This window comes from Diadema setosum, chromosome 16, assembly GCF_964275005.1.
Source record: "Diadema setosum chromosome 16, eeDiaSeto1, whole genome shotgun sequence".
Classification (NCBI taxonomy): domain Eukaryota; kingdom Metazoa; phylum Echinodermata; class Echinoidea; order Diadematoida; family Diadematidae; genus Diadema; species Diadema setosum.
The window spans coordinates 34,109,043-34,124,931 of NC_092700.1; the positions used below are offsets into that span (position 1 = coordinate 34,109,043).

The following is a 15,889-nucleotide window of genomic DNA, read 5'->3' on the forward strand; positions in this document are numbered from 1 at the left end:
TCCTTTAATAATGATGTGTAATCTTTGTTAAAACTGGTATTTCATCCTTTTCGTTGACACGTGGCTTATGTCACTGGTGTGTGAGCTTTGATGATGTTGTGTTATCTTTGTTACAGATGTGTCACATTCGGGACTGAGTGCAACTCTGGATATTAGTAATAGTAATCTCTGTAACGTGTGTATAATCATCGTTCATGGTGTTTAACCCTCGTTCTCGCTTTCTAATGTGTGTAACCACACAGGCTTTTAATTGGCAACGTTTAATCACAGTGAGTAAGGTGTAAACCATGCAGTGTGCATAGTTCATCATTTTGTCAGTAACCTTCACGGGTGACGTACTTGTATAAACGGCGTGATTGGTGTATGACTTTCGTTATTACTTCAGCTGTGAATCCACAGTAAGCTGCCTGAAACTTAATTATCTATTCATGCGCCCGTAAGAAAAATATACCTCCATGGCGTAGGAATTATCTTGCTTGTTGAGATGCATGTAACACTCCCGCAGAACGAGGACAAAAATGTAACATAATGATGATGATGATGATGATGATAATAATAATGATGGTAGTAGTAGTAGAAGTAGTAGTAGTAGTAGTAGTAGTAGTAGTAGTAATAATAATAATAATAATAATAATAATAATAATAATAATAATAATAATAATAATAGTGAAATAATAATTACAATAACAATTGGAATGTTTCTTTACTTTCCGCATTACGGCCAGGTATTGCAATGCTCCCCGGGCTGTCGGGCGGAGTGTTGCTCGGCGGTCTGCTCATGAAGCGTTTCAACCTGAAGGTGCGAGGGATGCTCTCATTTTCCATCGTGTCCGGCCTCATCATGATCGTACTATTTGGGACCGTCCTCCTCCGTTGCCCCCAGCAACCAGTCATAGGCGTGACGGCGGGCTATGATGGCCAAAAGTAAGCCCCGCCTCACTTTTATTGCAGTGAGGCATATTAAGTTCCCTAATAAGGACAGACTATCAAGGACAAACTATGCAGTTGCAGCGTAGAATACTATGGTTTCCACAGGGGTGCTAGTGACTGGTTGTTAATTTTCTGCTATTACTCCCACGATAGCCACTTTAAACTATCATCATGACTGACAACATTGCTTTGAAAATATGAATTTAAAGATTTAAGGATTCAATAACTGTAGTTGTCATCCGCTTTCATGACTAGTGAAACTTACATGTTTGTTTGTCCCTGAATTGTAGTTTAACCTTAAATGGATCCTGCTAGTGGTTAAGAAATTTAATCCGACTAATCTAGCGTCTTGTTTCTGTCACGGCTGATTTACATTTTTTCAGCCTGATGGAGTACAACAGCGATAAGTCTCTCGACGTCGACTGCAACAGCGGCTGCGACTGCAACACGGAGCAGTACAACCCAGTGTGTTTAGATGGGGGTATCGCCCAGTACTTCGATCCCTGCTACGCCGGCTGTAAGACGGACTACGGCAATGGGGTGAGTCACCCTTTGTACACGGAGCATTTTAAATAACGCGCCTCATTTGGTCTCAAACGCGTATCAGATCCATGGCTAGAGTTATTTTCGCACAATGAACACAAAAGTATGTGGTTGTTTGTACCACTTAAACGTACTGAAGGCGTCGATAATGTCAATAATATCGTGGAATGGTAAAGGTCTTTCGGTATTCTTAAGTTCTGTGTAATCTGTAAGAAAATACATATTTTAATACTTCAACAGCAACAACAAAAAATGCTTTAAAATAAAGAAAAATACAAGGTATGAACCACTGATTACTAAATATCATCATGGTATTAAAATTTATACAAATAGGCAACCAAAATTTCCTTCACCATTCAACATGCAGTGCGTTTTATCTGTTGTCAGTGTATTTCTATAATAATTTCTAACAAACAGCAAACATGGGTATCCAAGAACAACCATGAAAAGTACTTATTCGTGATTCAAATCCGTCAAGGATCCACTATTGAAAGTCTTTCTGCTCCCATCATACCCTTTGTCTAGATCTTTGCTGTAAATTATTGCGTAATGCATGGACCTGAACATTTTGGCCGCCTGTGTAGAATGACGCGTCGTATAACCATCATGATTACATAATCCCTAATCTGTAAGTTTAATTGTACTTTTAATGAACTAATTAGTTACGCAAGACACTAATGAGTGGATTAAGTTAATTACTCCATGGGCAGTCCTCTGTCATTACGTCTGGTTGGTGACCTTGCCACATACAAGAAAAAGGGGGGGGGGGGAATAGGACTGTATTCCCAGGGCAGTTTGTACCATACTAGTTTCTTTGAAGTGATTAGCAATGTATGGACAGGTAGGTCCATGGGCAATGCAACTCACTGCAGTACATGCCTTTAAAACAACTGCAAGTCAACTAAGACATGATGTTTCTCTCCCTTTCTTTTGTGGTGTTGTTTTTGTTATTTTTGTTTTCTTTGGTTATTTGTATGTGTGTTATTGGTAAAATTGTTAACCCATTGCTTGTTTCATGTCACTTGGTATTTGATTTTGGAAGATTTTGTAGAGATTTCAATTGATTGTCAAACATTAAAAAAAATCCACATTTGCAAATTTGAGTGTACAACAGAACTTTGCAATCAGGAAAAAAGAAACATGAAAGTAGGCCAACGCAAGTATTAACATAAAAGGTGCATGATACGAGTAAAACAAAGTAAAAATGATTACCTATTCAGCATGTATACCTTGATAGACTTTACTGTTTAGTCCTCTGGATAATATGTTTTATAATGGAGGCAACTAGAAGAATAGATGAATGAAATAAATCAAAAGATCGGCTTAGCAGTACCTCAAATTATCGCAAAGTGCAACTAAAGGCAGATTATCGTAATTTCAGCAGCAACGAACTGCAGCTCTTCATGTGTGTTTCATCCGGTTACACGACGTTTGCTCGTGCGACAATTGTTCCGGGCTTATTTTCTACAAGGAGTTAGGGTTAGGACTAGGGTTGTGCAGGGTTTGGGGTTTAGTTTGATTTGAGGATTAGGATTAGGTTTGGGGTTTTGTTTGAGGATAGAATGTATGTTTTTCTTATCATGCAGATATTTCATGGGAGCAATATTGTCGCAGGAGCATATTAATGTCATGGAACCATTGCATCCATTGCCAGCACGCCAAATTGCTTTTTTTTTTTCTTCTCCACGACTTAGAATTTTCGTTACAGAGCGAACCCCCGACATTTCTTAATGATTGAATCATTAATGAGTTTATGTACACTCTATCTCTCGCCAAGGTTTGATGAAGTGTGAATAATATTCCGCGATACAACTAAAATGGCATTCCAGTGACGTAGGGTCACAAGTTTGCTATACAATGTACGGATAAGTGCTAATTAACCCTCTCGCTGCGTCTGACAACTATCATGCTGTGCTAAATGTTCATGATGCTGCCGAGCGATGGAGCGAAGAGGGTTAATCGCGGAGCACGAGGCACACACCTTGCGATACCGTGCTATCGACACCTTTTTCCTCGCCCCGCTTCTCCCACTTTCTCTTTCTTTCTCTCTCTCTCTCTCTCTTAATTTATCTCTTTCTCTCTCTGTTTCTCTCTCTCTCGTCATCTATCTACTAGTATATACCTCCGCACCCTCCTAATATTCAGTATGATTCAATTAATTTTGTTTAATTCTTTTTTTCCAACAGAATATAAAGTAATTATGAATGATTTTAGGTGTACATTTGATTGTGAAGAATGCATGATAGTTAACAAAATGAAGGCGATATACCATATTCCCCACTACATTCAATATCTCTCATTCATTTCGTTTTATTTCATTTCCGTCAAAAGTATAGAATACAGTATGGCATTTGCATATACAGAAAATTAGAATACAGTGTGACTTTTGTATATTCAAGTGAAATCTTTTAAACTCTATCATATATCTGTATATCTCTCTCTCCCTCCCTTGTATCTCTCTCTCCTATATTATATTCTCTCTATCAATCTCCTCCTCTCATTAAGAGTTTCGTCTCCATGGCAATTCAGATAGAGTGGAAATTTCCGTTTTCCATGAGGCATCACACTTAATTGCCTCTCGTGCGCACCCTTATGAAAAATGCATAGACAATCTTCCTGTTAATAACGAGTCTGATAATTCACCCTGTCTCCCATGCAGCCCTCTTTTTCTGATTATGTTTATAAATGAAATTGTATATGTTAATCAAATTAATAAATAAATCAACATATATATGTATACACATCAATCATATATTATTTGTACGAGGATTCCTTAATTTTGCACCTATTTTATATTTTTTTTTTTTGCTTATTGAAATAAGTGAAAACAGAGTTAGCAGCGATATGATAATATTATCAACAAATACAGCAATACTAGCATTAATGATGATGATGATAATGGTAACAATGATATTGATAGTAGTAATAATAATAATAATAATGATAGTGATTACAGGCTTGTATTATGATAATAATAATAATAATAATAATAATAATGATAGTGATTACAGGCTTGTATTATGATAATAATAATAATAATAATAATAATAATAATGATAAGGTCTTATTTACCCAGGGTAGCCTCTTCAGTGTTGACACTGCTCTACCAGAGGGCCCTGCCATTATTATTACCCTAGCGTTGCCAGGTACCCATTTATACACCTGGGTCGAGAGGGACACAGTGGGTAAAAACATCTTGTCCAAGGACGTAAGCACTGGGCGGGATTCGAACTCGGGTCCTCCGATCGGGAGTCGGGAGTCTTATCCACTATGCCACAGCGCCCCCACAGTTATAGTATTAATAATAGTAATAGTAGTAGTAGTAGTAGTAGTAGTAGTAGTAGTAGTAGTAGTAGTAATAATAATAATAATAATAATAATTATTATTATTATTATTATTATTATTATTATTATTATTATTATTATTATTATCATTATTATCATTATCATTAATATTATTATTATAGTAGTAGTAGTAGTAGTAGTAGTAGTAGTAGTAGTAGTAGTAGTAGCAGTAGTAGTATTACATCTTCATCATCATCATCATCATCATCATCATTATAAGAGTAGCAACAATAATGCTTCCAAGAATTTTAGGTTACTGGTATCGCGGGCCTACCGGCCTACTCTACGCGCAATAATCTGGAACCCTGCGTGCGGGCGTGGGTAGGGGGGGGGGGGGGGTGGAGAGGATGTCATAGTGAAGAGCATAAATAACATTAATGAAATGGAGAAAAGTAAGGGAATTACGAAGAAAATAGATTCAGAAGGCGGAAGGCTCAGATAAGCCCACGCGATGGTGTGGTGCACGTGACTTATGTCCTCACGTGAAAGCGCATTGAACCCCTGGATGAACGTATTGCGTCTTGTAAGTTGTATAGTATTTGTCCGGCCGTGGTACACTGTACTTCCAACGATGATCTTGAAAGTGCATAACAGTGGCGGATCCTGAGGGGGGCGCAACCGGCGCACACCCCCCCCCCTTTATTTTTCGTTAAAAACAAAAGAAATAAAAAGAAAAAAATGAAATGAAACCCGGAGGTGGCACCAGAAATGATTAAACACGCCCCCCCCCCTTTTACAGAATTCCTGGATCCGCCCCTGCATAAGTCCACACCATGAACAAGCAGCTGACTGAAACGAAAAGAGGAAAACTACACAAACAGAAAAAGGAAAGTTCCGTGTAGTTACTACATGAAAAATTAGAAAGCTCTGGAATCCCGATCATTCAACATTCGCCTCCTTCTTATCGTAATAACTATGACATACGCATATGCATAGAGTGATAAGTCCAGGCTGTCGAGGCAGGCTAAGGCGTCTATTTCCCAAAACAGACATAATTACCGGCCAGAGTCATAAATGCAAATGACATAAGATGATGTCATGGTTTTCACAAAGTGTCTCCATTTCGAACGAATTAAAAGATAAGAAATTACATTCTCACATCAAATTACCCGAGAGTTGTAGCGCGTAAGCAATATGGTAACTCTGTGAAAGGGAGAGTGATACACGTATATTATGTTCACGGACATGTTATATATTTTTTTATAGTATAAATAAAAATGTGGGACCAAAATTGAATAGTGACCCTACTTACACGTGCATACTGTAATCATGATAGTGACCAATAGTAATGATAAACGTGACCTCTCTTTTTCTGCAAGAACATAGCAGATCTCGATATTCCTCAATTTTCACATTTTGTCCAGTTTTCATGTATTTTTACCCTTCTCTTCCTCTGTCTACTTTCTACTTTCATTCAACATGTTGTGAAGTTCAACAGTTTATGTTTTTAGATGTAAGAGGATATCATTTGACATGGCTCTATCCACAGTAATCTAGTTGGTATGCGTTCGTGATCATTCCTGATATGTATACTCTTCTGCTCGGACTGTAGGATTTTTTTTTTTCACACTCTGTACAATTATGCCTTGCCCATTATTGTCAGGGATTCACCCTTTTCTAATCACTTACCGTTTTTTTTTTTTGTGGTCATATTCTTTCTTTTGTCATATAACTCAAACACACACGCACACACACACACACACACACACACACGCACACACACACCAGGGGCGGATCCTGGAATTCCGTAAAGGGGAGGCGCCTTTGCAAAATTAACCCTATTCTAACTGGGGGGGGGGGGTCAAATTGACCCCCCCCCCCCTCGACATTTCGCGCCACGATTCCGCAACGCGCAAAGATTTTGCCGCGGCGTTTTGTGACTTTTTTCATTGAAGTCTCCCGCATATTTTGAGACCAAATTTGCGACGTCCGGGTACACCGTTCTGAAGTTACGCAATGTTTTGCATATGCATGTCAACCCAAAAACAGCTCAAATTCATGATTTTGTGTGCAAATCCAATGCAAATTGTGTTTTTTTTTTGTTTAATTGATATGAATTGGATTATTTCAACTTTTAACCATTGAAATTAATCAATTCTAATGTAGATCAGCTTGGAAAAGTGCCTGCAACAAATTTTGGCAAAAAAACAATAGAAAACAAAAGGTCGAAAAAACAATAAAATACATAAGAAATTAACAAAACAATACAAAACAAAAGAAACTGACTTTGATTGCGCTATTTTTTATAAGAAAATTGTTCGATATGTCTTGAGGAACTCTGACACAAAAATTTAGCAATCCTTCAATCTTTTTAATGGAGTTATAGGTGAAAATATGATTTCATGCGTTAATTTGCATAATTAATTTATTAAAAAATATAAAATCAAATTTTTTCTATTGTATGACCATATAATCTTGTAGTTGACATCCGGCTCTATGTACAGGCAAAATTTTGCGGCGATCGCGTGATCGGCGGCCGAGATCTGAAGGGGGGGGGGGGTCAAATTGAACCCCCCCCCCCCAGTAAAAACTTGGTCTCAAATAGCCCAGTTAGAATAGGGTTAAAGGGGGGTGCACGCACCCTCTCCATTTTTTTTTTCTTTTTCTTTTTCTTATTCAACCAAAAATAAAGAGGGGGCCGCGCCTGTTGCGCCCCTCTTGATCCGCCACTATATACTCACACACACACACTCACACACACACACACACACGCACACACACACACCAGGGGCGGATCCTAGAATTTCGTAAAGGGGAGGCGCCTTTGCAAAATTAAAGGGGGGCGCACGCACCCTCTCCATTTTTTTCTTTTTATTTTTCTTATTTAACCAAAAATAAAGAGGGGGGGGGCGCCCGGTGCACCCCCTCTTGATCCGCCACTACATACTCACACACACACACACACACACGCACACACACATACACACACACACACACACACACACTGCTGTTTCTAGGAAGACAGATTCGAATACTTTGCGAAATGCGTGTGTGGAATTCTTGATTTGCTCATGAATTACAACACGGGCGCCTTCATAATAGTATGAATGTAATTCCGAGTTACGCTTACACTGAATCCTGCCTGCCTAGTTTATGCTAGCGATTGACCTTTGGAGAGGTCCCGCAGGCGTACCGGATCCTCGTCTTGCTTTCTGCTCGTGGAAGCGAGGTTGCCCCCGCTGGCGAGGGAGACAAATTCATTAGCGCCGTGAACGTGATTAAATTAGTTCCTGTGATGTTGTTGTTTTGTTTTGCTTTGTTCTGTTTTGTTTTGTTTCTTGCTGGTCGTTCAGAGATTTTCTCTCTCTTTTTTTTTTCACTGTCGTGCTTCTCTCACGTTTGTGCGTGGAGTGTTTGGATAATCATGATTCACGGGGAATAGTTCGATACACCCCAAAGCTCATGATTATGCTAATGAGGTCAAACGCTGCATAATGGAGTTCTAGTAATCGGTTTTCTTACCTTAATTATTCTTTCTATGTTATGTGATGCTCGTAGTTTTCATTATACTATTCGTATCTCTGTTTGTATCTGTGAGGGGGCATGCTCACACTCATGAGAAAATCTCTGTATGTCAGAGAAATTTACCTTTGTATTTGTTTGATAACTAAGACTTTCTTGTGGAAAATACCCTCTTTTAGATTTCAAGTGTCAAATCCAAGAAATGAGAGGCAAACTGTATCAGACTCGTCACAAATCAGAATGTTTCGATGCTAGTTGTTATCTACCAATAATAAGATATTAAGATATTAAAGTAATATTAAGGTATAGTTATGAAGAGATGTATTAGGCATTCTAGCCTGAAAGGCATTCTAGCCTGAAAGACATTAATATCCACCCCCCCCCCTTCCTTTTTTTCTCTCCATGGCAGACCTACGGGGAATGCGTGTGCCTGCTAAACTTCGTGTCGGCAAACTTGACGTGGCCAACTCAAGTGCAGCACGGCGCGTGCGCGTCGGACTGCATCCTCCTTCCAATCTTCGTCGTTGGCTCCGCCCTCCTTTTGTTCTTCCACTTTCTGCCGTCGGTGGCGCTGGTCAACACCTTGCTCAGGTGCGTTGCTATGGCGACCTGTCGCTTTAAGCCCGCCGCACACTATACGACTCGCAACGATAAGACCGACAGACTTTGGATCCGAAATGAATCACAGTAGCCTCAGAATAAACACGCTTGTTTATTTCAGATCCAAAGTGTGTCAGTCGTATTAATAGTCGTGAGTCGTACAGGGTGCGGCGGGCTTTAGAATGATAATACGACATTATGTTTTATCGCGATGTGTGCCGAGAATTAACCAAAGTAGGTCTACGTATAAGTACCTTCACCAACTTCTATAGTAGACTGATATACTAGACTTTGTGAATCCAATGTAACCCAGCTAACACGAATTTGATGCTGCATATAGACGGCGATTTATTTCACCAATGCCAATTGCCTTTGAAAGGTGTTACTATATCCACCTCTCACGCTCATAGCCCAGTCATCTGCTTTCAAGTCAAAGTTGAAGTGACTCTGATGAATTTCTTGAGTGACCAACTGTTCGTCTTCGAGATGACATACCTCTGTGTCATAATTAGGTTGATTTGACCTTTGTGATGTTTATGAAATAAAATGATGCATAAACACTTTCGTGGACGGGCTACCGCCAAGGGCCTTCCTTCCATGCCAGTTTTATTGATCAGATCGTCATTTGGGGCCAGTAATCAAACGTAGAGTCTCTCTCTCCCGGGCTGTAGCGGTTGAGCCCCTTGACAAGATACGTTATCCTCACTGCCTCGTCCTATGGAGGGGACTTGAAGCCGTCACTCCTGTTGTTTCTTGATTGTTGTTTCACCAGCTTTCATTGCTTCCTTAGCAGCTACGTAACAAATCATATTACGGTACATAGTGCAGATGTTGGCATTGTGTTCATTATGATTATTTTTCATAATTCTTATGTTATCTTTGATATCATACTGTCGTCAGTATAATTATTATAATCATTGTTATTATCATTATTAGTGTATTTTAACAATTCTTATGATCACCCTTATCAATAGAAGAATTCGAAGTATGAGAAATGATATCATCTTCATTTTCCTTGTGACTTTTCTCCATAGATGCGTTCCAGAATCGCAGAGACCGATGGCCTTGGGTGTCAATTCAATTTTGAATAAATTATTAGGTAAGCACTATGATTATCGAGAGATTGCGGGTTGAAGTCCTAAAAATTTAGAGTGTTCATCATTGGACAAAAAGTTTGTGAGTGCGTTATGTTTGCGTGTGAGTGTTTTATGTTATTTTTCTCCGCGTGGAAACATAGTATGAAGCAGATTATAATGTGGATGATGATGATTGTTATTATGGCTATTTTCATTAATTTCATTATGTCATTGTTTTTGTTGATGTGGGTTTGTAATCATTCTGTTAATTTGGAGCAGAGAGCATCCTCAGCTCTTCTCACGGTCTCCCATATCGCTCCTTTTCACAGGTGCTACGCCTGGCCCTATTCTGGTGGGTGTAATGATGGACGGGGCTTGCCTACAGTGGCAGAACACGTGTGACAGCGAAGGGGCCTGTTGGATCTACAACAACGAAAACCTGTCCTGGCGAATGTTCGGCCTCGGTCTCATCATGAAAGTTGCCTCCGTGTCGCTTTTCAGCCTGGGGCTCTGCTTCTACCGCCCCGTCAACGACCCGCCCAGCGACTCCGGCGCTCAGGCCGCCGCGGACGCCACAACCAACACCACCACCATGACGGCGACAACAGACCAGGCGAACGAAGCTGTTGCCGCGTCCGTCTGCGGAGGAGAATCCTTCGACGTTGAGGGCGCTGTGGCGCTGACGAAGCAGCAGGCTAGCCCGTGTCGGCCTTCGCGCGACCTTGCCCTCGGCCCAGAAGAAATCGTACCGCTAGATGCGAGAAATGTTTCATATCACGACGCTAGGTAGTAGTAGATGCTGCATTATTCCTTCAATATTCATATCGAAGGTGGTCCCTGTACACAAGTTTTGATGCCAACTCCAAATAAGCCAGTTAAGTTTTATGACAGTAGTTATTAAACGGTTTAAAATGAGAAAACATAATTATCCTCACTCGGCAACCACATAATACATGTAACGTGATTTCCTTTATATTGTAAGTGGCTTGCACTTGATATCACCGCATAATTTAAATGTAGTCTTCTCACAAGGCAAACCAAAATATACTATTCAATTTCCTTGAATTCATTCTTCACTGTGTTCCATGTTACTTTGAAACAGCGTTAGGTTGTTTGAAAAGTGAATAATCACAAAATTTTGTCATACCTGGCAAGAGAAAGCATAATTTTATGTTTGATTGATTCTTTTGTTTGTTGTTGTTTATATATATATATATATATATATATATATATATATATATATATATATTGATGGACAGAAGTGACCCGGTAGTGAAATGAAGGTTAAGTGTCCTTCCGGTATTAACATCAAGGTCGTATGAGGTTTGATGCTCATGTCCGTGTAAACATGTATTCGGATGGGATGACTGTTTTCTGCTAAACAGGACTGGTTCATCTTTCGGTACATGAATTCCGAACTCTTCATAGCTCATGGCGATATAATTGCGTTGGAATGTATAGACATGTTTAGTGAGGCAATAAGAACCGAATAAACCATTTCAGTCTGAAAATGGCACGTATAACTGCCAAAAGATGTCCAAAATATAAGTAGTTCGATCGATATAATAAGCTCTACTCCTGTGACTTTGTTTTACGATGAAGAATCGCTAAAGTCATTTAGTCTCAAATGTGACGGGTGTAACTGTCAAAAGATATCAGAAGCGTTCGAAGGAAATGACGTGCTCTACTTGTGTGATCTTGATTTACGATGGTATTCAGTCGACATTAGCGCTTATCATCCATGGCATAGTTTGATAGAGTAATATGGTTGGGTTTCATTCTCCTTTAGAAATAACTGAAGAAGTCTTTCCTCTTGACCTCACCGGTATGACGGAGTGTGGACTGAAAAACTTTGATGCTATTTCGATTGCTAATGCACTGCACTGACCAGATGCAGTAAGGTGATTTAATATCATTGAATACCTGTGTGCTAGATGGTAGCAGTGCTTATAATGGAAGCTGTTTTACGTAGCACTTTTAACGCACCATTGAAAAGTGACGCAACCTACAGTGGAGTCATGCGAAATGTAGCTTTGGCGCAAATTCGAAAAAAGGGGAGAGTTTGAATCGGATCAAGAGTAGCAGCGAATTGGGTCGTTAACTATGAATATTTGGACAAAATTCTTGTATGCTTGCCTGTTTGCTCACTACAGTATGTATGTTTCTTTAATTACTTTAGCGTTGTGGTGTGTTACGCTCTTATGGAGCTTCAGATTTTCGCGACGCGGACGTTCAGAGGAAAGAAAAAACCTGTTCTGAGCAAAATCGATTTACTTTTACCTCACGTCGTCTGAGTTTTCACTACGCGTTCTGGGCTGTTTTTGCGTCCGCTCAATTCACGACGCAGAGAGCTATTTGATGCAGTGATTATTATGGGGGCGTCATTTTATTTTTATAGGTTGGCGTCCTCGCATAATCTAAAGCTACTTTGCAACACGACGCAGGGAGAGAGGAGAACGCCCAACGCAATTCTAAACTCCCTATTCATGGACTTATAGGTGCTATTAAAGTCGTGTCATACTCAGTGTGATCCACGCCCAATTTTTCGTCTTTTTGCCTGCATTGGCGAAGGCGGCGGCGTCACATCGGCTCTCGCTTCCTATTTTTGAATTTTCAAATCGAAGTCCCATCGCATGTCGTATACAACCAAGGTGATTACCAGAACGTTTGATTTTTCAATGAACTCTCCATGCAGTACGCACCTTTAGGCTGTGCCATCGTAAGCGTCATTCTAACAATATCTTGGAAGATGTCTGATTCTTGGCAGTTTTATTGTCGACAACTCGTGGAAAATTATCCCCCAATCAGGACCAAGTACTTTTGTATCTATCCGCCACTCGCTGTTATAAGAGAGGTGTATTTGTGAATGCTATATCATGCTTGTGCGAAGGTGGAATTCTGATCAATATAATTGTTGTATTTTCATATTATGTGTGTCATACAGGCGATGAAAAAGAAAATGAATAGGGAGAATGTTATTTTTTATCTGATTATCGACAGTTTCACTTTTGATCTTGTTGTGTTGGTGACATTTATCTTGACGTAGCACGATCAACGTACTGTAAGTGCATATTATCATGATGTGTAGTGTTTATGATGTGTTTGTGAGTGAATGACTTTGTGTGTCTGTGTATGCGTGTGCGTGTGCGCGCGCGCGCGCGTGTGTGTACATGTATGTGTATACTTTGTGTGTTAGGAGAGGGAATGAAAATGGAGGACGGAGGAGTCTTATGTACATTGTTCTGTTACCATGGTTACAATTCAACGAGATTCAGACGAGGATGACATACTGGTACAGTGTATATAATGAGAAAAAAAGGGGAAAAAAAAAACAAAAAACATAGATGCTAATGTTGCTTCCGAGATACCGAAAGTGGCCGAGAAAATTTGAACTCCTCAGTTTCTCATCAGGTGCTTAAACCCTAGCTGTGCCAGGGACTTTGGACAGTGTGTACAATGCTATGGGGTTTTCTGTACCAATCAGCACTCGAGGTACACAAAGGGTTAAGACTAGTTACATGATCAGATGGGATTGAAGAAATGTGTCATGTCTCTGTTTTTTTTTTTTTTTTATTGATTTTGTTTGTTGATTGTGCCAAGCATAGTAAGTGTATCATAAATTATGTATTAGTTCTGTATAGCACATGGATTGAAAAATCCGATTTGTTTGTCTTTTTTCATTGAAGTGTTTGCGTTTTCTCTTTAGAGTTAGTCAAGTTCTTAGCCGATTTTGTCAGACAGAAGTAGGCATTTACGTTGTACATGTATTTGTCAGTCCTGTAAGATTATCTGTGTATTTTTGTTGGTTTGTTATGGCATTTGGTTTGCGGTTACAAATGGCTTTTGTGCACTCTAAAAACGGAAATGTTGAATCAACATTTAAAAGGGCCGAGGAGTGACAGCATTTTTGAAGTGTTGCATCTAACTTTTAAGATAACATTTTAGATGTTGAATCTAGCAGTTAAACCAACACTTTGAAAATGTTGTCACTCCTCGGCCCTTTTAAATGCTAATTCAACATTTGTGTTTTTAGAGTGTGTAAAGATTGTCATTGCTGCGAATAGAAACATTTTTACTGGGTACGGATATCGTAGAGTTTGTAAGCGAGAACGATGTACTGTAAGCGCGACAGGAGAAAATAATAAGCACACTGCACCAATCTTGCTCATCAGAAACTTTGTGCACATTCGCATAATAATATTGCGTCTCATGTGAGGGCGCTATTTACAACGTGAAGACGTTTTGCTGTTTCCGTCACGCAAGAAATGTATGCTGATAAACATAATTTGTTAGTGTATGGAATGTCTCTAAGCATAATGTGCCGTGTTGCCATTGAGGGTCATTGTTAAGATGCGTCCAACGCACAACTAACCAGAAAAAGGGGGTTATTCTAGAATGGAGACTATCCCATTCCGTCAAGTGCACAAGGTGTATGACACTAATCCGTCTCAGAAAAAGGCAGTAGACCATCGTGAAGTCTTCATGAATTATAATCGTCATTGATGACTACGTTTGTCGGCTGATGTTACCCTCAAAGAAATCAGATTTCGCTTATCGATTACAATCATGCAACAAAAATATACCACGAGTGACATAAATGAAAAGCAGGAATCAGTCCAGTGCTGTTTACAAACTCGGCTATCTTGATGTGATGTGAATATACCGTAATACAGTGTTAAGGTAGACAAGGCTGTTATTTCCTATGACTCTTGTGTAGTCTGCGAAAAAAAAAGTACCATACATTTGTCGTTACATGGTACAAAAAGCAATTGTGTGCTGTGTTATCTTATAAGTGTTAGAGGGCTCCTTTTTTAATATCTCCGCTCCGTTAGTAGGACACTGAATGCATTTTCAGTTTTGAGGCCATTGGATCTCATTGACATGCAAGGTAAAACGCAACAAACAAACAAACCCCAAAAAACTCTCGATGTGTTTTATGGATACTTGGCTGAGGTTTGATTAATGGGATGTATTTTGGCTGCTTAAGTTTTGGCGATGCTCCACATTTAAGGCAACAGTAACGACGATCACTGAACTTTGACTGTATAATTATGCCTTCTGTAGTCGTCACTCCATTATTTATTTGATTATTAGAATGCAAGTCAGAATGCTAGTGAATTTAGAAAGTGTTGACCTTGTGCGAAGAGGGTTGGAGGTCAATCCTCAGGGTCAAGGGTCGAGGTCAGTGAGGTTCATCTTAAGCATATTATTGTCAAGAAAGTGATTAGCCACACTGTTATGGCTGAATGTAAGATCCCAGTCGGCCGCAGTCGGCTGACTGGCACAAGTTTGCAAAGAACCCACTCCGGATTCACTCGAAAGTTCATTGCCTGGTTCAAACCCCTGCATCTCGTCTCCTCCATTTCTGCTACTTTCATCTACTCTTGACGTCATATCTACGTCATTTTCTCTTTGATATAGCCACTACCTGTCACCCGTAACTGGAGATAATATTTGTATGTTTGTGTGTTTGTTTACTTGTTATTATGAGCGGGAAAGTAGTCCTGTCAAAACGTTGCTTTTGCTCTGATCAGCCATTGAGAGTACAGGCAGTGCCAAGGTGTCATTCTATCTCCCAGTACCAGATTTATTTGTATACTTGCCAAAATTGTAACTGTTGTTATAAGGTAGCCCAAAGTACTCCGTTTATTACTGGCAAAGGAGTAAATTGATTGCAAACTTACGGGTTACCGACGATTACGAAGGTATCAGTAATGCTGATACAAATTACAATATGGCAAGATGGCAAAAGGATACTGAGTACAGGTGCAAAGAATGGTCGCGTGCGATGAATGAAGGATGCCAATTTATTGTGTAAAAGTACGAATTTGTCATTTAACCAGGTACCAGACTTGTACTGTTAATAAACATGGCACTGTTACCACTCTGGGTGAACATGGGACACATAGGGGTTGAAACCCGTGCATCCTAAA

General features: G+C 39.7%; 1 protein-coding gene across 1 annotated transcript in view; it reads left to right on the top strand.

The window, feature by feature from the left end:
• Nucleotides 1–11,103, top strand: part of LOC140239494 (solute carrier organic anion transporter family member 4C1-like) — an 85,514-nt gene extending 74,411 nt beyond the window's left edge. The window contains exons 7-11 of the mRNA XM_072319326.1: nt 726–924; nt 1,314–1,470; nt 8,690–8,871; nt 9,915–9,979; nt 10,286–11,103. Coding sequence (XP_072175427.1) covers nt 726–924; nt 1,314–1,470; nt 8,690–8,871; nt 9,915–9,979; nt 10,286–10,746 — 1,064 coding nt within the window. The 3' untranslated portion in view covers nt 10,747–11,103. The remainder of the gene's footprint in view (nt 1–725; nt 925–1,313; nt 1,471–8,689; nt 8,872–9,914; nt 9,980–10,285) is intronic.
• Nucleotides 11,104–15,889: the final 4,786 nt, after the last annotated feature.